The 22,246-nt window shown below is 45.9% G+C and overlaps 1 protein-coding gene across 9 annotated transcripts in view; it reads right to left on the bottom strand.

The window, feature by feature from the left end:
* The window catches only part of LOC308642474 (RNA-binding protein 14), a 48,304-nt gene extending 31,820 nt beyond the window's left edge, over nt 1-16,484 (bottom strand). For 3 of the 9 annotated variants that reach the window (XR_014020569.1, XM_081281434.1, XM_081281431.1), the window contains exon 1: nt 16,040-16,484. Coding sequence is in view for 6 of the 9 variants with exons in the window: in XM_081281434.1 (XP_081137560.1) it covers nt 16,040-16,376 (337 nt within the window). In the remaining 3 variants the exon portion in view is untranslated. Of the gene's footprint in view, nt 1-500; nt 839-7,875; nt 8,751-9,521; nt 10,987-16,039 lie in introns of those variants that run through there. The other 6 variants (XM_081281435.1, XM_081281437.1, XM_081281430.1 and 3 more) reach the window with 5 other exon arrangements.
* Nucleotides 16,485-22,246: the final 5,762 nt, after the last annotated feature.

Raw genomic sequence — 22,246 nt, 5'->3', positions numbered from 1 at the left:
CTAGGTGGTCAATCATACGACAAAAATTTTACTGGGCTTGTTGGTTGATTGCCTGCAACTACAATTTGGCTCTTCCTCCCGCAGTAACATTAGCAGCCACCATTTCCGGAAAAGTGGGCCTTGGAATAGCTGTTTAGGACCTTCCTTTAGAAGTAACGAAGGCGGGAATGAGACCAGATAGCCACGAGCGTGGCGTGCAGAGTACCGGAAAAGCGTCCGAGTGGGGAACGCCTCTCTGGAGGTACCAGCCTACAAGCGCCTGCAGAATGGAGAAATGCCTGGCCAGAGGGGGGCTTCAGGTTCATTAACCAGACAACAATGTCCCAGGTCCCGAGAAACTCTCAAGACGGCCTTGCAAATGCTCCATCTAAGGATAATGGGGTTATCTCAAAGAAAACTTCGCGGCAGGAAGCCGAGCCAAGTAGGGTAGGGGGCAGGGTGGGGGAAAGCCAGGTATTCTCGGGCAGGAGGTGTTGGGGGAAGGGCTGCTTTATGCTTACCGCGCAATGCCGAGGACCGAGGTCGTCTCTCAGTGACGGGCGCGCAGGCCGCGACCCAACCAGGACACCCCCGACGCCCAAGGTAGTGAGACAAGATCTTACAAAGCAAAGGAAAGAAAGTGGAAGGGCTCGGAGTCTCTCACCGCACAGAAATCGGGAGGGCCTCTTCCTCGCGGCACGGACGCTTCTGACAAAACGCTAAAATGGCGGCGGCCGCAGCAGTGACTCTGGGTAGAGAGGGGGAGGTGACCTATCCACCGGATTGGTCGTTCAATAAAGTAAATGGCAGGCGTTCCCGAAGATCCTCCTCTTGATTGGTTACCGCGAACGCCAATTACCTGAGAGGCCGGGAAGAGGTGGAAACGTCAGTAACCCCAGAGCTTTTATGCGAAAGCCAATGAGCACCAACATTGAGAAGCCGAAGCCACTGATTGGGTAAGAGGTCGGCTTGAGGGAGGAACCACAAACGTGGGTTTCACCGGCGACTGGCGGCCCGCCATTAGGCGGAGTGAGCGAGGGCCCCGGTGTGGCAGTCGGTAGCTTCATGGCGCCAACTTTGTTAAGCTTCCACGTTTCGACACTTCCATGTGCACAACGCGAAAGCATTCTGCACTCCACTTTGTCCCCTACTCCAAGTTTCCCCCTCTAAACTCCCAAACGCCACCCACCTCGCATCCTGGATGCTGTGGACAGTAGCTTACTCAGACACAGCGCCAGGTAAGAAAACAGCGAGGACTCCCACCTGAGAAAATCAACCTTCTCAGGCTAGTAACTCGCACTGTAGCCCTGAAAGTCCCGAAGCTGCCCGCAAATTTAAAACTACTTGTAGGCAGTGAAAGGAACTCTGCAACAGTCAGTAGGTCCCGCTTGACCAGGTGTGATGGCCCAAAAGTAGGCCGGCCAGAGGCAGCACCATCCACGAGGGGAGACCAAGTTCCCTCTAGCAAGCAGCCTCCCAGGATCCAAAATGAAACAGACCCCCACACCCCCTCCCTAAGAAAAAACGGGAGCAGCAAAGTTTTTTTGTTGTTGTTTTATTTTATTGGGTGCCATCAACCAGAGCTGTAGGTTTAACACCCCCCACCCCAACCGACCTTAGAGGGAAGAGCATTGTCACAATCAGCTGTAAACAAATACAATCAAGAACATTCTTCACAGGGTCTCACTCCCTCATCACATTTTCTTCCTCACCCTTTCTTTGGCTACTTCATTTGATCCCCTGTTCATTAAGCAAGCAACTTCAGTCAAGACCCTTTGCAAAAGCAGCTTTTTTGAAGAGGAAGTTAAAGGGGAAAGGGGGATGCAAGTGCTGGATGTAAAAACTTAAAATATGAACAAAACAAGCCAAAGCAGTGAATTGTTGATGACGAAAGGGATCATCAGGAGTGGAGATGACACAAACAGAATATACTACCACCCAAAGCAGCCACAAAAGAACAAGATTAAGGAATTTTGTAAAGCAAAAGGTGAAGTCAGAGTACTAAACAAAAAAGGTGGATTTTATAACCCAACATGATTCAGGAATCCAATAGTAGAAAATTGGTGGAGCTTATTCTAGGGTAGAAAAAGGCAAGGTCCTTAAAAATCAAAAACATGACTTTTGGAGATGTGGTTACTAATCTTGTTCCTTCTCATTTTGGACTGTGATGCACCACCAAGACTGTTACCCACAGGTTTGGTAATGAAGAAAACCAATTCTAGTTAAAGTGTGTTGCCAAGGGGACCAGCATTTGGTGGTAATCACAACACATAATAAAATACACATCTCTCATCTCCTTTCAGTGTGATCTTCCAATTTTTGTGTTCCAGAAACCTTGCAAACAAAATTTTCTTCTAGAGTACCAAAGAATATGAAGTCAACTCACTTCAATCTCTACAAATCTGAGACAGGAAATACTCATGTTTTGGGTTGTTTTTTGTTTGCAGTGATAGGGATCAAACCCAGGGCCTCATGCAAAAAGCTCTACTGCTGAGCTACATCTGCAGTTGGAGACATCATTTTAGGACCACCATTCATGCCAGTGTGCAGACACCCAAGGACACTCAATCTAATTACTGGATTTGCCTTCTGAAATCTCACCAGATCTAGTCATAACTTGCTTTTGCAAGTCACCCAACTAACCAATTAAAACATCCCCAGGCTTTTTAAAACCAATTACAACTGGGAGGGAAATCCAAACTCCTCTCCCTGGACTCTAATACCCTATCAAATCAAGTTCTTCCTGGAATCTCTCAATCTGTTTAATCACTACCCCCCTCTAGACACAAGAGCCTTATTGTACCAAGCTCAGACTGGAATATTCTTTCTGCAGATCCTTCATCCCCCCCCCCCCCGCCCCCGCCATTTAAAGGCTTCCTCTACTCCAACCTTGCCTTGCAACTCTATCTCATAACACAATGCTATTTTTCCAAATCCTACTACTTGAAATTCTATCTTTTCATTTTCTATCCCTCTCCTGTTCCTGGCAAATACTTATTCTATACCATATTCCCAATGTTAAAACTGCACCTGGCACCTTGAAGACACTCCAATATTTGCTCAGTTAAAATATAAAAGAACGAATGCATGTGTTAATTTGATTACCAAAAGGAGGTGAGTTTGATTTCCACTCAGTATTAGGTTAAGAACCTGAACCAGGCTGAGGATGTAGCTTAGCATTCAAGTTTTTGCCCAGGATGTGCAAGGACCTGGGTTCCATCCCTAACACTGCAAAGAGGAAAAACAAAACAAAATCCTGGACACTCATCAGTACTGAGAAGATGTATCTTTATTCATAGTAGTTAGTCTAATTTTCCAATCTCCCTCAACAAAAAGTAGATGGCCAAAAGCCAGAGATAACCTATGCTAAGAGATTTTGAGCACTTTGACAAATGAAGCTTTGGGAAGAGAGGTTTGTAGCTTGAGTGTCTTCATATCTATGTTTATTATTTTACTGAAAATACAGCTTAAATTGTGTGTGGGGGGAGACAACTAATCCCTTATTCATCACTCTGAGAGAGAATGATACAATGTTTAACAGATCCTTGTCTGGAACATTGTAGATACCATTTTAGTGATTCGGATTTTGTTTGGTTGGTATGGTACCAAGGATTGAACCTGGGGGCACCTAACTACTGAGCCACATCTCCAGTCCTTTTCATTTCAGGACCTAAGTCAGGACCTAAGTTTCTGAGGCTGTCTTTGAACTTGCGATCCTTCTGCCTCAGCCTCTAAACTGCTGGGATTACAGGCATGCACCACCATGCCTGGCCTTTTTTTTTTTTTTTTTAAGATGGGGCTCTCACTTTTGTTGCACAACTGACCTTAAATTTCTGAGCTCAGGTGATCCTTCAGCCCCAGATTCCCAAGTCTATGGTCTATATAGGCCTGTACTACCATGTCCAGACATTTTGATGATCAAGTTTGCTGATTTGGGAGGGAGGTGGGGGACTGCAGATCAGGCTACCAAGTTCCTAAAAGGTAAAGTAACTTGTCCCAAGTCATCCAGAATGACATTTTATCAAAAGCATAAATATGTATAAATAAGCACCTGGCTGCAAACCTTAAACAGGAGGGATAATATTACATGCATATAAATGAGAAATGAGCCTAGACTTTTGAAAGGGAAATGGACAAAATTCCACATGTAAGGGTAAACAGTAATGTCAGTGAAAATTTAGATACAAATAATCTATATTAGCCTCACACCCTTAGGGGTGAAAATTACAATTTATACTCTTAAAAACTCTGGTTCCTGGACCAGAAATGAATTACAGATAGGATAAATGCCCAAATTCTCTATGAATGGTCCTAGGGAGCCAGTAAGCCAACCAAACAGGTTTCTCAGGCCTCTAATCCCCCTCCAGCCATATACCCTTAGCCGCCTATAAAGTTCCTAACCATGCATAGTAACCTTTCTTCTTATCCAACACAGAGTAGTACTGCCAGAGAATAAAGGTAGCAAAAACTGGTGTAGTCCATTGGCCTAAATCAATCCCAGGCATAACTCATAAAAGCCATCTCAATCTATGATGGCTAGCATTTAATGAGAACTTGTCACATGTTCTTATTTGACCCTCTCAACACTAGCATACCATAAAGATAACAAGCAAAGTCCTGGATGGTTCAAATGGTGGTTCAATTCCTCGATCAAGCACTTTGTTAGCCATGTGACTTTTCTCCAGTGCTGGGGTGTAGAACCCACATATGAGCTGAAGAAAAATTATTTAATCTATAACCTCAACTTCCCCTCTTATAAAGTAGGTTTAGAAATATCTAGCTTGGGCCCATTAGTGTTCAACTATAATCCCAGCAACTCAAGAGGCTGATAGGAATACAAAATTCAAGGCCAGCCTCAGCAATTCAGCAAGACCCTGTCTCAAAAAATAAAAAGCACTGGGGATATAGCTCAGTTGGTAAAGCATGCTTGGATTCAATCCCCAGTATCAAAACAAAACAAAAACCTATAAAAATATCTAATGTATTTCGGTTGTTATGAAGACTTAATTAACACAAAAAAGCATTTTGTGTGTGTTTTGTTTGCTGAACTGAATACAGGGCTTTGAGCATGCTAGGCAAGCGCTCTGAACAACTGAGCTACATTCCCAGCCCTGAAAAGCACTTTCAACATTTTACAGTGAAATGTTGGATGACCAAAACGAGGCAGAATTCCTGGCATCCAAAATCACATGGCAAAAAGGTAGCACCAGGATTCAAACTCAGGAAACCTGAGACAAAAGTCTTATTCTCTCAGTAGTTAAAGCTGGTTTTCAAATCAAGTCCCACCTCCAGAAAGTATTCTCCAACAACTGGGGATACCACATCCTCTCCTTCCTAACCTAATCACTTGTCTATCATTACTTATTAACTAACTGTTTCATCGAGGTAGGTCATTGAAACTTCCACACTGTAACTTTCTCTAGGTCAGACCAAGAGCTCAGCTACCTGAGCACTGCATTTCAAGCATTATAGACAGATATTTCAAATGATTTACAGCTAAACCTGAAATCCCATTTTATAACCTTTTTAAAGGTATAAATTTTCCATATGCTGTCCTCCTCTATTACCTAAATTCCTATTATTACACAGCATACTCGTCCATAAATCCAGTAATGAATATATTTTCATTATGATTTCACTCAACCATGGGAGTCCACAGACTTGACTTGGCTGGACAAAATGCCTGAAGAACCAATAGACTATGCAAGGACTTTGCCAGAGCTTAACTAGGGGTTATGACTAGTAGGCAACCTACCTGTAGAGACTGGCCCCTCAGTGATAGTCCCATTCCTCCATTACAAAAGATGGGGCCCCAGGCCCACCCTAAACAGAATTTAAAACAAGGTCCAAACTCGAGAGAGAAAGCTGGCAATGCTAGAAGTCTCTATGTGGCCTTGTTCCAAGAATAAATCAACTAAAACTTCTCCAATGACTGCAAAGTTGTAGAGGTGACAGGTGTAAAGTTGAATGATCAGAAGATAGACTGAGAGCACATTTCCTAAAACATACATCAAATGTCCCTTCTCTCATTCACTAAATCCAACTTTTCCCAAGTTATAGGACCTTGGAAATCAAATTAAAAAAATCAAAGTAGGAGTGCAATATGGGATTAACACAAATGGCACAATTTAAATTAAAAAAGGGGAGGTTTTAAAACATCTGCAAGAGAAAGGAAAATGACAAAATGATTTAGCTTTGTAGCTCCTTCTGACTTGAAAGCCTGAGGGCTGAGGCAGCAAGGGCATCAGGACCTAAAAATGACCGACAGTTAAGAGTGATCAAATAGGCCAGGTCACTCTGAAGAGTTGGGGCTGCAATAAAGAACGTCAACACTGGCCCTGAAAGCACATTAAGCTTTTTGCAGGAATCATGGGATTGGGACAGTGGCAGAACTCTCACTGAAGATAAAGGAAGATGACAGAAAGCCACATTGACAAAGAAATATTGCAAATAACAGAGGCCACAATCACAGCTCTATAATTGACCCTCAATTTTCCAGGGTAATTAATCAAAGGTCAGCTTGTTAGCATGGCCCTCAGATCATTCCACCATCACACAGAAAAGTAATAAGAAACTTATGAAACTTCTCTTCCCATTCTTCCCCAGTCCTGCAAAGAAATAAAAAAGGAGCAGCAAAGCACCCAAAGGCAAAGCAATGAGCAGAAAGAGAAGCAAAGAAAAGAGCTATGGCCCCCGTACCCCCTTGAATGACCCCATTTAGCATCCACAAATACAAGCTCATGGTTTTAAAACCATATTATTTTTGCACATTTGGCAGAGGGAAGAGGAGATCGAGGGCAAACTACTCTTGTCATAGGCATGTTCATATGACGCTAAGGAGGCAGACAACCCATCTGGACTCTTCTTGACACACATACCTCCCCAGTGAACTTTGCCCTAGCAGCCTCCCAAGTCAAAAATCTCTTAAAGCACCCTTTCCACAGGAGCATGAGTAGGTTTTCTTGATATAAACCCATCCAGCCAGTCTTATTTCATTCACCCATCATTACCAAGCCTCCATCTTGTTCTCTCTTGAAATTGTCATATTTTTTGCCCAGGTCCTCAACTCCTAGCTCTGGAGTAAGAGTATAGGCAGAATCCTCAATTTCTCACCCAATCCCAGCATCCCCATAGTTCATTTTACTAGCACCTCACCCACTTCCCAGTCTGTTATGACACCTCCAAATATAAACCCAGCAAGAAGACATCTGAAAACCATTAACAGATGGGCACAGGCAAAGAAGTCTCAGGTGCTGTGATGGGTTGGCAGGATGCAGGACACTCCATGGTGAAATTCAACAGGCGAAGTACCAGGACACTCTGGCCAGAATGCCTCACAACTGCTTCAAATTTTCCCTGCTCCCTCCTTTCTCCAACCACAGGGCAGCATCAGATAGGGACATTACCCCCACCCGACTATGGCTCCCTTCCAGGTCCCAGCCCAGGTGCTCATTAGAGCCAACTGTCTGAAGGATATACCCCACCTTGTGAACACCACAGCAGCCCATTCCCCACTTAATGTTCAAGAAAAGCCAACCCCTACAACCACCCTGCTGGAGCTCAGGTTGTTTCTGGAGAAAAGGCAGGGCAAATAGCCAACCAGAGGCAGAGGAAAATGGGTATTATATTACTGCATTTTGGTGTGACCAAATTGAGGGCTAAGAAGTCCAACCACTTGGTCTGGACTCTCCTGCCCTAAAGATGGCTGAAAGCTAGTAGGACGCCGATGAGCTAAATCCCACTGGGCAGCAGAGAAATCATTCTAATTCCCACATTCAAACCCCGTTCCAAACCCACCCTGGTTTCTGAGGCTATCTGCCCTTTAGTTGTCATGACTTCCTGGATGTCATACTGGCTCCTCTGACACTGAGTGCAATCAAGACAATGACAACCAGGTTTCCAAACTGCAAATCGCCCCAAGTTTTATTTGTAGTCCATACAAAAGGGGGGGAAATTAAGGTTTTCTAACACCACCTACTTGGGGAGATGGGGAATTGGGACTGTGCTGCTCACCATCGCTAGAACATCAGTGGTGAGCAGGGATTTGGACACATACCAACTGACTGTCCCAATAGGATCTCAGTCTCAACAGTCTACAGAGGAACAATCAGGGCCCCCTGGACTGCTGGCACAGCTTGGCGCACAGGAAATGGTTAATCTAACCCTTTCCTGGCCTCCCTCACATCTAAAAGAAAAAGGCGCCGCCGACCTCAGCTGCAGGTTGCTTCCCCATCCACACGACCTTAAATATCGCGCACAAAAATAAAAGGGAGCCAGGAAAAAATAAAAACAAAAGTAATTCCCATTCTGGAGAGATGGGAGGCAGGGTAGAGGGGAAACCGCAGATCTAGAGCCAGTAACAAGATGTGATGCTGAGGCGAAGGAACAAAGTAGGTTACTGCCAAACACTCAAAAGGATGGTCTCCTGGGGAAGGCCCACATGGTAGAGGGAGGGGATGAAAAACCGCAATGGGAGAGGTATGGGCCAGAGTGGTTATAACCTGGGTCTGCACCCTACCTACCTCTCCCTCCCTCCCCGTGGTGCCCCATCCCCAGGATGGCCCTACATGCGGCGCTGGTAGCCAGAGTGCATCTGAGCTGCCCGCAGGTAATCATTATAGGAGCCCGAATAGCGTGCGTAATCGGAATGGGCATCGGGCAGGCGACGGTAATCCAGCGAGGACTTTGTCGGCGAGCGGCGGAACGAAAGCTGCGACTCTGATAAACGGCGGTAATCAGAGAGCTCGGCTAAACGCCGGTCGGAACCATACCTAGTCGAGAGAAGAAGACAGTTGGTGAATGAGACAATTGAGGGGAGGGCTCCAGATGGGCATGGGGGAGATGCCAATAGGGACAGGGAGGGTGTGATCAGACTGGTCTCCAACAGTTTGGTTTCCTTTTGTCAGAAGGTTCTTCACCCTATCCAGGCCAAGAAATCAAGCCTGGGTTCAACTCATTAGGAAACCAAGCCCTCCACTGAAGCCCTCCTTTCCAAAGTGGCCAAGGTGAATTTTGGTCTATAGTCCCAAACCACAAACAAAATATCCCCACCCATGGGTCCTACACAAAGACCTTGGTTGTTTATCAACAGAACGGCGGATGAAAGCAAGGTCCCCAACTTCCCAGAGTGTGGACGCATCTCATAAACTTGCCTTCAGCCATTAAGTGCCAAAAGGACTACTCTTTCACGCCCACCCCCACCAACACCAGGACAACAAGGTAACAGGCTTAAGAATCCCTGAGACATAGGGAAAGGGTATGAGCCATAATTCTGCAAGCAGTGGCTCCTTAGGCACCTGGGCTAGTCTAGAATGGTGACATTTTCCCAGCCTGACTGGTACCACCCCAGGCTGAGCTCTGTGCTCCACCTGAACCCTGGTGACCAGAAAAGTTCACAGACACCGACCCCCTCGGCCTCTGCACACCCCACAGGAGTAAAGGAGAAAAGACCGAGGGAGGGGCCTAAAATTCCCCTCCCATGCCAACCTCAGCCCCTTGCCCTAAGCCCCAGCTGGGGGCAGAGGCGGGGGGGCATACAGTACCTTTTCGACATGGCGACAGCCTTTTTGTAGGGATCGTCGTAGCTGGCCCGGGGTGGGGAGAGGCGGGTACGCTCATAGGGCGGCGGGGTGCTGTTGGCGTTGGCAACGGCCCCCTGGGACATGGACAGGTAGGCTGCAGACGGCTGACCTGCCCCATCGTAGGCATTGCCCGGCTGGCCACGGTAGGAGGCAGCAGCCTGGGGATGCTGCTGGGCAGCATAGGAAGCAGCCAATGAGGCTGATGACTGAGTGCGGTAAGGAGCTGCCAGGGTGGCAGAAGGCTGGGCCCCGTAGGCAGCTGCGGCACCATAGGAGCCAGTGGCCGCAGCAGCCGACTGAGCCCCATAGGAGCCTGACAGGCCCATCGATGCTTGGGCCCCATAACTATTCAGTTGGGTCTGGACAACTGGCTGGGCCCCATAAGAGCCAGCCATTGGGGTAGTGGCTTGTGCAGCATAGGCGGCTGGCTGGCTGGCATAGGCAGCAGCTGTGGCTGGCTGTGCCACATAAGCAGCAGGCTGGGAAGAGTAGGAAGCAGCCTGCTGTGCAGCATATGGGGCAGACTGGGCATTGTAAGAAGCCGAGGGCTGGGCATTGTAAGAAGCTGCCTGGGCTCCATAAGCTAGTGAGGAGGCTGCAGACTGGGCCCCATAGGAGGCAGCCTGAGCCCCGTAGGAGCCTAGGGAGGAAGCTGCTCCCTGGGTGTTGTAGGAGGAAGCAGCTGCACGAACCCCATAGGAAGAGGCAGCCTGGGCGCCATAAGAGGATGGCTGGTTACCATAGGAGGCAAGGGAGGAGCCCTGAGCCCCGTAGGAGTTGAGCGAAGAAGCTGCCGCTGCCTGACCCCCATAGGAGGAGAGGGCTGAGGCTGAGGGTTGGGCTCCACCATATGGGCCGAGAGAAGAAGCTGCGGCAGACTGGGAGCTAGGGCTAGCCAGCTGGCCCCTGTATGGGGCCCCAAGGGAGACAGAGGGCTGAGCGCGGTAAGAGGCTGCCTGGGCTGTCATGGGCTGAGTCCGATAGCCGACACCCAAAGAGGCAGAAGGCTGGGCCCTGTAGGCAGCTCCCAGCGACACTGAGGGCTGGGCCCGGTAGGTGGCTGGCTGGGCCGTCAGAGGAGCCACATAAGAGGCTCGGGGAGGTGAACGGCGCAGGGGGCTTCGGTCGCGACCAAAGAAGGGTGGCGTGGGCTGACGGGCTTGCCCATCAAAGCCACCAGTGCTGTTGCCAAAAGCCTGTTGGTAGTCGAAGGTGGCAGAGAAGCCACCAGTTCCAGGGAATGCCGTATCCCCAGCCCCTGGTTTCTTGGTCTTGTCCCCAGACTGGATAGCCAGGCCAGGCCCCTTCTTCTGACCCTTGGTTGAGAGTTCCACGTTGATGCGCTTGCCCTTCACTTCTTTGCCGTTGAGCTGCGCGATGGCGGCTTTGGCATCTGCTTCCTTCTCCATGTGAACAAACGCGTAGTCTGATAAAGCAGCAGACAGAGGGTTAGCAATTAGGGGGGCAGGGCATGCTACCCGATGGGTCCCAAATTGGATACAACAGCACCCAGCTGTTGCCAGTTACCTCCAGGCCACCAAACCCTCCTCTCCAGGAGTATGTCATAAAATATTGGCTCCCACATAACAAAGCTTCTGACTGTCCCAAAGAGTCACTTTTGACTAGGGCTTTTTCCCATTCTCCCCTTTCCCCCTGCCACTTCACCCAACTCCCTGGTGAGAAAAGAAAGAGTAAAGATGAACCACAACACAGGATAAAAATCTTCACAGCTACTTTAAGACTAAACCAGCAGACAAAACAAAGAAAGGGTTTCTGGATCACTCAATTATTCAGTGTTCTCATCCCATGCTCACCAAACACCACTGCTCACCTTTGACGCTTAGCTCTCAAGCACTAGCCATTTCTCAGCCTAGATCAATTAAGGTGAAAGAGACTCAATTCAGGCAAGAGCCTACAAAGAGCAAGCAGTTCACAAAATTCCTCCAATGTAATCTCCCCTCTTTTCACATTACTTTCCAACTTTCAAAGTACTTTCATGCACATAACCTCACTTGGGCCTTATAACAATCCGGTAAGGTGGCACAACAAAGGATCATCATCTCCACTTTACTGTTGGGCAAACATGTTCAAGAATTTTTATGCGGCTTACCCTTGCCCAAATCAAAGTATATCAATGCCAGGACCAGTTTTAGCTCTTCTATGCCCCATGTCCCTTTGCTACACCCATCTGTCCCTGGGACAGATTGGTGTAAGGTATAACTGTGTAGTATGAAAAAAAAATGTAAGCTTAGAAAGAGAGATGCTAGACCCTATGTACATCTACAAGGTAAGGGAATGGAAACTAAGACCCCTCCCCCTCAGGCATATTACATCCTCCACCACTTCCTCTTTAAAGGACAGAGAGGTATACTTTATCCTTTGGAGTTCTGTTCATAGGACAGACTGCACACAGGAAAGACCTGGTTTCTCAGCTATGAGGCAAGAAGCTGCAATCACTGCAAGCTAGAAGGTCACCCCTGAGGCTTTTCATTCAAGACCTGAATGAATTGTGTGAGGAAGAGGAACTAAGACAGGCTATAAATCTCAAAACTGAACTATTCACCTACCACAGAAGAAAACTTTAGAAAGGAAAAAAAATTCTCGGGGTTGTGTCCATACTAGAAATTGTAGAAATTGCAATGGTGCAAACAGGACCTGAAGAACAATGAGAGGAGCTTGTCCCTGAGAAATAAAGACCTGCAGTTAAAGGCCCTATGGTTATTTTAAGAAAAAAATCCAAATGCTGGGATCCAATCTCTGTCACATCAGTTTAAAAAATAAAAAGATACCTCGAAGAAGTTCCCAACATCTCATTTTCCAATAAAAGATATCCTTTCTATGACCTTCAAACAAGTGTCCTTATTTTTAGAAATTTTCATTTTTAAAAATAACGGAGATACCCTCACTTGCATACCCACAGATCTATTTCTCCTAAAGAATATTATCTTTCATCTCTAATAAAACACAATGTCATCTGTACACACAAACTTGGAACCTTCTAAAGATGATAAAAGAACAAAACGAACTATCACAACTCTGAAGTCTTCAACACTCCCACAGACAGAGCCTGATTCCTTATTTAGCAATTATGAAAAGCTAAGTGTTCCATTTCACTTGGCCACACAGTACTAGAATTATCCTCTGATCTCTCATCTTCATTCTGGGTAGCTAGCTAAAAACAGTAGCAGGTGGTCTAATGTCTCTAAAAGCAGAGACTGCTGACCCTAGGAATGGCAAAACCACCTAGAGAATGCAATGACAAGCAGAAAGGCTCACTCAAGGTCAAGAGAAAACAGGAAGATCTGCTAGAGCCTGTAGGCAGACTGGGGGAGGGGGGATGAAAGGGGACAATCTCCAGGCACTGTGAGGGATTAAGGAAACAACACATTCCTGATTATTTGGTCTACAAATTCCCCCAAACATCCATTGTCTACTCCCTACATAGCTGGGTTTTATTAAGAGATCAAGGAGTAAAATTTAAAAACTGAGATTTCAGGTCTGGAGATGTAGCTCAGTAAGCTGAGCTCATGCTTAATATGTGTGAGGCCCTAGGTTCAATTCCCTGCACTGCAAAAAGAAAAAGCGGGGTTGGTTTGATTTCACATGTTCAGTTCAACTGACAGCCCAGATGAACTATGTAACTGTTGGTGGGGGAAGATACAATTATAGCCAAATTATATCTAAGTTTCTAAGCCTGATATCTGAAAGGAATTATAACTAGGTTGTCCAAATGACTGAATCACATCAGGGTTAACTGTGTCCCATCACACTGAGTAGCCAAATTCAAGCCTAACCCCATCAAAGATGCCCAGAATCCCAACTCCTTCCCAGCCATCAGAGTAGCAGAGATCCGAAGAACTCCAGGGACTCTTTTGCCTGGATAGTTAGCTCAAAGTAATCTCTCAGTTAAGACTAGCATTAAACCTAACAAGTAGTTCTGCAGATACCTCCTAATGGTCTGATGACATCACAATCCCTCTAGTACCAAAGTTAAGAGAATCCAGAAAAACAACTTTTTCTATCCTAAGATGATTTTTTAAAAACTTTGAAACTATAGAGCTCGGTATTTAAAGGATGGCTACCCACAAAAGAGAAGGGATAATTTTCCTCTTCTGACTCAGACCTCCCCTGAAGTATGCAATGGCCAAAGTCTGCAAGTGGTTCTTGAAGCTGTTCATCTTTGAATACCCAATAGGACACAGCTGCAGAGAGTGGTTACCACTGTTGCTATGGAGATTTTTGGTCTACAAATCATATCTAAGCTCCTAGAGTAACCAAGCAACCATGTTTTTCTCCTGTGAAATAAAACAGAGCTAGCTGTCCTGTGCTTTTCAAAGACTTGACAGGGCTGAGGGTGTGGCTCAATGGTAGAGTCGCTAGCACAGCATGTAGGCCCTGAGTTTGAACCCTAGAACTGCAAACCAGAAGACCTGACAGCAAATCAAACGCTCATTCACAGTCAAGAAATGAGTAAGCTATTTATTGAGCCAGTCTCTTCTACAAATTCCCAACTTTAAATCCTAAGTTTTTTCACCCCTAAGAACTATAAAGATATCAGTGAAGGATATCAGTGCATCAGGTGCTATTGCATATAAGCCTAACAACAATGGAAGACACCTCCCTGAGGAAGTCCAAGCATTTCTGCTAACAAATGTTTACAAAGGAACAAAATGCACAAACTTTTCTCTCTAACTCTCACAGGGAATCAACCAGAAATTCTAAAACTCATGTGAAGTTATCATGCACTTTACCACCACCACCACCACCACCACCACCCTTCCCCCGTCACTTAGTGTTGATCCCAAACAAATTCAAGAACATTTCTGGCTTTCTCTATCACTTGAGAACAAGCTTCTTGATCATGAGTTCCATAGAGATTGCCCCAAGTACTGATTCTAGACTTTCAATCTACCAGTCACCCTGCCTAACAACTACAAAAGAAACCTAACAGATTAATTAAACACAAAACTCTCATACCCCTTGCTGGCCAAGTACCCAATCTGACACCCTCCCACTCTTTCATTCTAAACGAAATCAAAAATCCATGCACCATACATCCTGCCTCAGAGCACCCAGCAGGAAAGCCCGATTCCGGATAGTCTCGTGGACTTGCATAACCTAAGTTGAGGAAAATAGAATGGAGTATTAATGCAGAATAAGAATTTGTTCCTAGCAAGGGACACAATGACATTTCCCCAACTTGTGGAAAGGACAAGGAATGGCCAAAGATGTGCCTTTACCGGACAACAAATGAAATATCTTTGGTGACCATGAACAAGCAACTGCACCTATTTATTTCTCATCCTCAAAACGTCTCACACAGGGTATGAGCAGGCATGAATCCAACACCAGGAGGGCATCACATACTCCCAGGTGCATCCTTGAAAATAACAGGGCAAAGTTAACTCAGATCTGTTCCCAAGTGGAACAAAGACAGGCCACATATATACAAGGGCTGACCCATCAAATCTTCCCCAAAAGAGAAAGAACTTAGGGGATAAGAACCCAGAATATTAAAAAAGAAAAAGTCGACTGGGCTCCAAAAAGGAAATCAAGCCTAAATTATGGTGACACATTTTTCTCAAAGAAAAGGCAAACTAGGGATCTGCTCTGAGAATTAATTCAAGCAATGACAACTCTCAAGTAAATCGTTTTCAGCCAATGTTTAAGGAAGACCTCTCACACATCTCCCCATAATCCCCTCAGCCAAAGTATGCCCCCTTGCAAAGGTCTCCAAGCTTAAGCAAATCTCCTTCCACAAGCAAAAAGGTCAGGGTTTCCAGCTAACAGATCTAAAATCGAGCCCAAAGGGTGGGGAAAGAGGGAAAACAGGTTTAAGGGAGTTGGACCACAGAGCTGCCACATCTAACCCATCAAATACTGAAAATACCAAAGTGGCTCGGAAGGGGCCCTTCCTGTACCCATGAGGAGACCCATGCCAAACAATACTAAGAGATCCCAGCCCGAGAAACGTCCAAGGGCCCCGTTACCTTCCGCTTGGGAGCATTCATCGGGAGGGAACACGAGGGCGGCCTTGGGGCGTCAGCCCCCACCTTTTCCCTCTTCCCTTGCTCTGACCGACGTCTGGAGAGGAAGTGGGGAAGTGGCGAAATCTTCCCCGCTCCATGATCCGGCTTGTGCCCGTCACTTCCCAATTTCCGCTCGGTGCCAGGCCCGGGAGACCAGAAGACGCGCCCCCAGTACACTCGCAAGTCTCTGGCGCGTCCCCGGCCCCGTGGCTCGGCTCGCAGTGGCCGCCGCACCCTCCCAGAGCCGCTTCCTCCCACTTGGTGAACGGTGCCTGGACCGCAGGGGAGGAGGGTGGCTCTGCCCAACGCACCCCCAACACCTCTGGCCTCGCCCCAGCGCACTTCCCCACCCTGCCCAACCGCGCAGTGACCGACCCCCGGGTAAGGGGCGTGGCTAACAGGCAGAGTGCCCCGAGCGCGCCCCCGCCCCCGAGCGTGCCTCCGTGTTACCTTTTACCACGTCACACTCGATGACGCGTCCGCGGCGCTCGAAGAGGCTGCGCAATTCCTGGCTCGTGCATGCAGCCGACACATTGCCCACGAAAATCTTCCAAGTGTTCAGCGGCCTTGGGCGCGACATCTCCACCACGAGCGCGCGCCCCGGCCGCAGCTCGTGACCGTGCAAGGCCTCGATGGCGCGCAGCGCGCCTGCGTTCTCGCGCATGTGCACGAAGGCAAACTGTTTCATGACGGCGCAGCTCATGACCGTGCCGTAGGGCGCGAAGAGGGCTGCCAGTTCCTCCGGCGTTGTATCCGCCCCGTCGACGTTGCCCACGAATATCTTCATTTTGCCGCCGCAGCCGCCTTCCCGGAGAGCCGGGACCGCTCCTCCAGCGACAGCCGAGACGTCCGACCGACCGGCAGTCCTCCCCAGGAATGGCTGGCGACCGAGAACCCTGCCGCGCAGGCGCGCTGATCTAGCCAATCGGGACGGGCATCCCGCGCGTGCGGCAGCCAATCATAGAGACTGAAAGAAGATGCGCTCGAACGCAGCCAATCACAGAGGGCCTGGAGCCCGCTCGTTAGCGGAGGGGGTGGGAGAGGGACGACGACGCGCGACCAACCGCCGCTGCCGGGGGGAGGGGAAGGAGGGTTGGAGTGGAGGGAGCGCGCGCGGGCTGCGCGGGCGGCAGAGGCCTAGTTGGAGAGGCGGCCTCTGGCCTGGGTGGGGCCCGGACTCCCAGGCCCAAAGGAAAACTTTGTTCAGTCGGAAGTCAGGGCTCCTCCCATTCTGGCAGTCTTAACTAACCCTGTGCCTGGAGACGGCAGCGTGAATGACCCGAGGAAGGCCAGGCCTGGCGGGAGAAACCGGGACCAACGCCTCTAGTCAGCAAACCGCCCCGGGACTGTGCAGGGCGTCTACCCCAGGAGTCCTGGTGCCATTAACTCAGTCTTTGCAGGCACATTCCCCCGGGTTGCCGGGGTCCGGGTAGACACTGCAGACAGCGAAAAATTAGAGCCTGTCCCTGCCGTGATGGAATTTTCAGTCGAAAAATAAGGAAATGACTCTTGGATCTTTGATGTTTTCCACAATTAAAACATTTACAAAATGGAAAATTAAAATAATCCTTGAAGAGGCAAAAATTGAGCCTCACAAAAGAAAGAAAAAGTTTTAAACCGACAGATTTAAGTATGTAAAGATTTGTACATGGCAGAAGACACCAAAAACAAAGTCATGTGACAAATTCACAAATATTCTTCACATGTTCATTCAACATACTGCATGGAACACCTGCCATGTAGATAGACAGCATCAAGGATATAGGAGTTAAGGTTTGGATCTGAACCCGAAGGCTTATATGTGGAAGTCTTGGTCCCCAATATAGCACTGTTAAAAGGTGAGGCTTTGGGGAAGTGACTGGATTATTATTTTTTTAAGAGAGAGTGAGAGAGAGAGTTTTTAAATATTTTTTTTAGTTCTCGGGGGACACAGCATCTTTGTATGTGGTGCTGAGGATCTAACCTGGGCGGCACTCAAGCCAGGCAAGCCCGCTACCGCTTAAGCCACAGCCCCAGCCTGAAGCGACTGGATTATGAGGGCTTCAACCACATCAATGGATTAATCCATCTGATTTGTACCTGAATGGGCTACTAGGAGGTGGTGAAAACTGTAAGAGGTGGGACCTATTTAAAGATGTAGGTTATGGGCTGGGGATGTGGCTCAAGCGGTAGCGCACTCCCCTGGCATGTGTGCGGCCCGGGTTCGATCCTCAGCACCACATACCAACAAAGATGTTGTGTCCACCGAGAACTAAAATAAATAAATAAATATTAAAATTTAAAAAAATAAATAAAGATGTAGGTTTTTGTCTGCCATCTCCACAATTGATACTCCCCCTGCACCCTCAAGCATCTCCCCATCCCCACCTTTTCTGTGGCCATGGGGATGAGCCACTCTGCTCCACCATGCTCTTTCTCCCATGATGCTTTCCCTTACTATAGACCCAAAGCAATGGAGCCAAACAACCATGGACTGAAATCTCTATAATCTTGAGCCAAAATAAATATTTCCTTAATTAAGTGGATTTTCTCAGGTATTTTGTAACAGTGATGAAAAACTAACACAGCAGTGAATAACAACAACCAAAATAACAAAATCTCGATCTTCTTGGAGCTCATATTATGGTGGGGAGAGAGAAAATAAACACAGCAGGTAGATGGTGATGAAGAATTCAAGTAATCAAGATGCCATCCTCTGAGGAAAGATCATTCCAGCTGGAAAGTATAAGACAAAAAGTCCTGGAGCAGGAGCAAATCAGGCTGGTTCCAGAAAGAGCAAAGAGCCAGTATCCCTGGAGCCTGGAAAAGGGAATAATAGGAAGAGAAGAAAGGGGGAAGGGTAATGCCACACCTTGTGGGCCATTGAATTACTTTGGTTTTCATTGTAAGGCTGGAAGTCTATGGAGGGCATAGAACATATGGGTTGATCTGATATGACATCTGTTTCATAGTTTTATAAGTATTCTACCTCCTCTTAAGGTGAGTAAAAAGACTATAGAGGAAACAATTGTTTCCTCAGAATAATTATTGCCACTGCAAAAGTCCAGGAGAGAGATGATATGAACAAGGTTGAATTAAGGAAAAGCGATCAGATTGGATGTAGTTTGATGTTATCACCGCTGTGATTGGATGTGAGTTGTGAAAGGGAGGAGTTAAAGATGACATGGAGCACATGGAAGCATGGAGTTGCCATTTACTGAGATGGGCTACATTATGAGAAACACTTGCTATGAAAATCAGAAATTCAGTTTTAGAGATTGCTATGATCTGAAAGTTTGCATCCCCCAAATCCCCTAGTTGAAACCTGAATGATGGGGTTAGCACGTAAAGCAGGTGGTACATACCTGTAATCCTAGCAGCTCAGGAGGCTGAGGCAGAAGGTTTGAAAGTTCAAAACCAGCCTCAGCAATTTAGTGAGGCCCTAAGCTATTTAATGAGACCCTATCTCAAAATAAAAAATTAAAAGGGCTGAGAGTGTGGCTCGGTGGTTAGGTGCCCCTGGGTTCAATTCCTGGTACCAAGAAATAAAAAGACTGAAACTCCTGCCCTTTTGAAAGATGCCCCAGCCAGGTGTAATGGCACAGGTCTAAAATATCAGTAACTTGGGAGCTGAGACAGGAGGATCGTAAGTTCAAACCAGCCTCAGCAACTTAGTAAGACCATGTCTCAAAATAAAAAGGACCTGGGATATAACTCAGTGGCAAAGCACCCCTAGATTCAATTCTCAGCACCAAAAATAAATAAGTAGATACCCCAGTAGCCAGTTGTGACTCAGGAAGCTGAGGCAGGAAGATTGCAAATTCAAGATTAGTCTGGAAAAATTAGTGAGACTCTGTCTCCAAATAAAATTTAAAAGAAGGGCTGAGTTGTGCTCAGTGGTAAAGCAGTTGCTTACATGTGAGAGGCCCTGAGTTCAATCCTTGGTGCCAATAAAAAATTTTAAAAAAGGAAAAGAGCATCATGGGCAATTGAATGTGTCTGAAGTTCAGGACTGAAGGTATAAATTTGGAAATCTTAATAGTTAATATCTATACTATACAAATAACTGCAACAAATTGATGAAGAAAAAATTAGGCAAATGATCAAGCATTTGAACTGACAGTTTTATAGAAAAGAACTGCAAATGGCCAATAAATAAACTGCAGTCACAGGGAAATTCAATTTCCCAAGAAAATGAAAATATTTTTTCACCTCTTCAGATTTGCAAAAGTATTGACATCTATTGCTGAGAAAACCACATTCATATACGGATGATATCATGAATTCTACATCCTTCTTGAGAAATATTCAGACAGTATCAAATTTTGTGCTCAAGATTTTGTGGGTTTTTATTGTTTTTGTGTGTGTGTGTGTGTGCGTGTGTGTGTTTTGGGTTTTTCATTTGTTTGTTTTGTTTTGTGTTTTGGTACTGGGAATTGAACCCAGGAGCATTCTACCTCTGAGCTACCATCCCTAGCCCTTTTTATTTTTTAATTTTTTTTATGAGAGAGTATATGGCTAAATTGCCCAGGCTGGCCTCCAACTTGTGATCCTTCAGCCTCCCAAATTGCCAGGATTACAGGCATGCACCACCATGCCAAGTTTGTCTTCTTTTTAAATATAAGATTTTTTATTGTAGTAAAAGATATAACATAAAATATTATTTAAACTCTACTCAAGTGCACAGTTCAATGGTATTAAGTACATTCTCATTATTGTGCAACCATTACCACCATGCATCTCAGAACATTTTTATATTCCCCAGCTGAAACTCTGAACCCATTAAATACTAATCCCTAGAGCTGGAATGGTGGTGCATGCCTGTAATCCCAGCAGCTCTGAAGGCTGACACAGGAGGATCGGGAGTTCAAAGCCAGCCTGAGCAATAGAGAAGCACTAAGCAACTCTGTGAGACCCTATCTCTAAATAAAATATAAATAGGGCTGGGGATATGGCTCAGTGTTAAGTGCCCCTGAGTTCAATCCCAGTACAAAAAAAAAACAAAAAACAAAAAAAAAACCACCTAACTCCTTTCTCCCCCTGCCTGGAAACCACTATTCTGCTTTCTTTCTCTGCGAAAATTTGACTACTCTAGTTATTTGATATAAGTGAAATCATACAATTATTTGTTCTGTTACTAGCTAATTTCACATAGCACTTCAAGATTGATCTATGTTGGAGCAGGTATCAGAATTTCCTTCTTTTTAAGGCTGCATAATATTCCATAGCATGTATATACCACATTTTGTTTATCATCCATCAGTATACCCTTGGGTTGCTTCCACTTTCAAGCTACTGTGAACATTGGTGTACAAATATTATTTGAGACCTTGCTTTTACTTCTCTTGGATATTAAACAATATCCTATAACTCCACCCAGTAGTGAAATTGCTGAATTTTGCTTGTTTTTTTTTAATGGAAGTATAATTTATAGACAGTGATACTTTCCCTTTCTGGTGTATAGTTCTTTGAGTTTTGACAAACACCCCTATGACCATCATAATTGAAGTATAGAATGGATTTTTCACCATAAATAGCTTCCTCATGATGTCTCTTTGCAGTCAACTCCCATGCTCAAGCCTCTGGCAAACACTTATATGTTTTCTTTCACTATATTGTCTTTTCCAAAATGTTGTTTATTAAATAGAGTCACATATATGTCGCTTTTCAAGTATAGCATCTTTCACTAAACAATGCATCTGATATTCATCCATGTCATTGCTTGTATCCATAGTTGGTTCTTATTATCAATGATTGACATCATATGAATGTACCACAATTTGTTTTTCCATTCCACAGTTGAAGGACATCTAGATTGTTTCCATTTTTTGAAGGTTATGACTAAAAAGTTTGTGTACAGGCATTTGTGCAAACAGGTTTAATAAACCTTGGTAAATATCTACAAAGCACAAGGTCATTTTGAGCAATAACAAGATTCTATAAAGTGTTGAGCAGTATGTTGAACACTATGTTAAGCCCAGTAAATGGAGCTATTAGGAAAGTTTGCTACAAAATTTCATTATCAATCAAATTAAAAGAATGTATACGAGTGGGGACATACCGCAATGGTGGAGTGCTACACACGGGGGACCCTGGGTTTGATCTCCAGCACCCCCTACCACACATACATAATAGAGGAGAATTTGGGGGGACTGGAGGATAATCCTGAATCCCATTTTTACAAAAAAAAAAAAGACACACCTCTCTTCTGTTTTGTTTTGTTGTTGCTAGGGATAAAACCCAGGGTCTGATGCATACTGGGCAAATACTACCACAGAGCTATACCAAGCCCCATTTTTTTTTTAAGTTGGGACTTAAAAAAACTTTGGCATGCTTCAAAATCACCTAGAAGACTCTTAAAAACAGTTTCTAGTCTTTAACCCAGCATTTCTTCCAGACATGGTGGCAGGCACCTGTAACTCCAGCAACTCAGAAGGTTGAGGCAGGAGGATTGCAAGTTCAAAGCCAGCCTCAGCAATTTAGCAAGGCCCTAAGCAACTTAGGGAGACCCTGTCTCAAAATAAAAAATAGAAAGGGTTGGAATGTGGCTTATAGGTTAAGCATCCCTGGGTTCAATCCCCGTTACAAAACAAAACAAAAAAGTTTCTGGCCAGGCGAGGTGGCACACGCCTATAATCCCAGTGGCTGAAGCAGGAAGATTGTAGAGTTCAAAGCCAG

This window comes from Spermophilus citellus (assembly GCF_964194105.1).
Source record: "Spermophilus citellus genome assembly, chromosome: 2".
Classification (NCBI taxonomy): Eukaryota; Metazoa; Chordata; class Mammalia; order Rodentia; family Sciuridae; genus Spermophilus; species Spermophilus citellus.
This window is presented reverse-complemented; position numbering and strand designations above follow the sequence as displayed.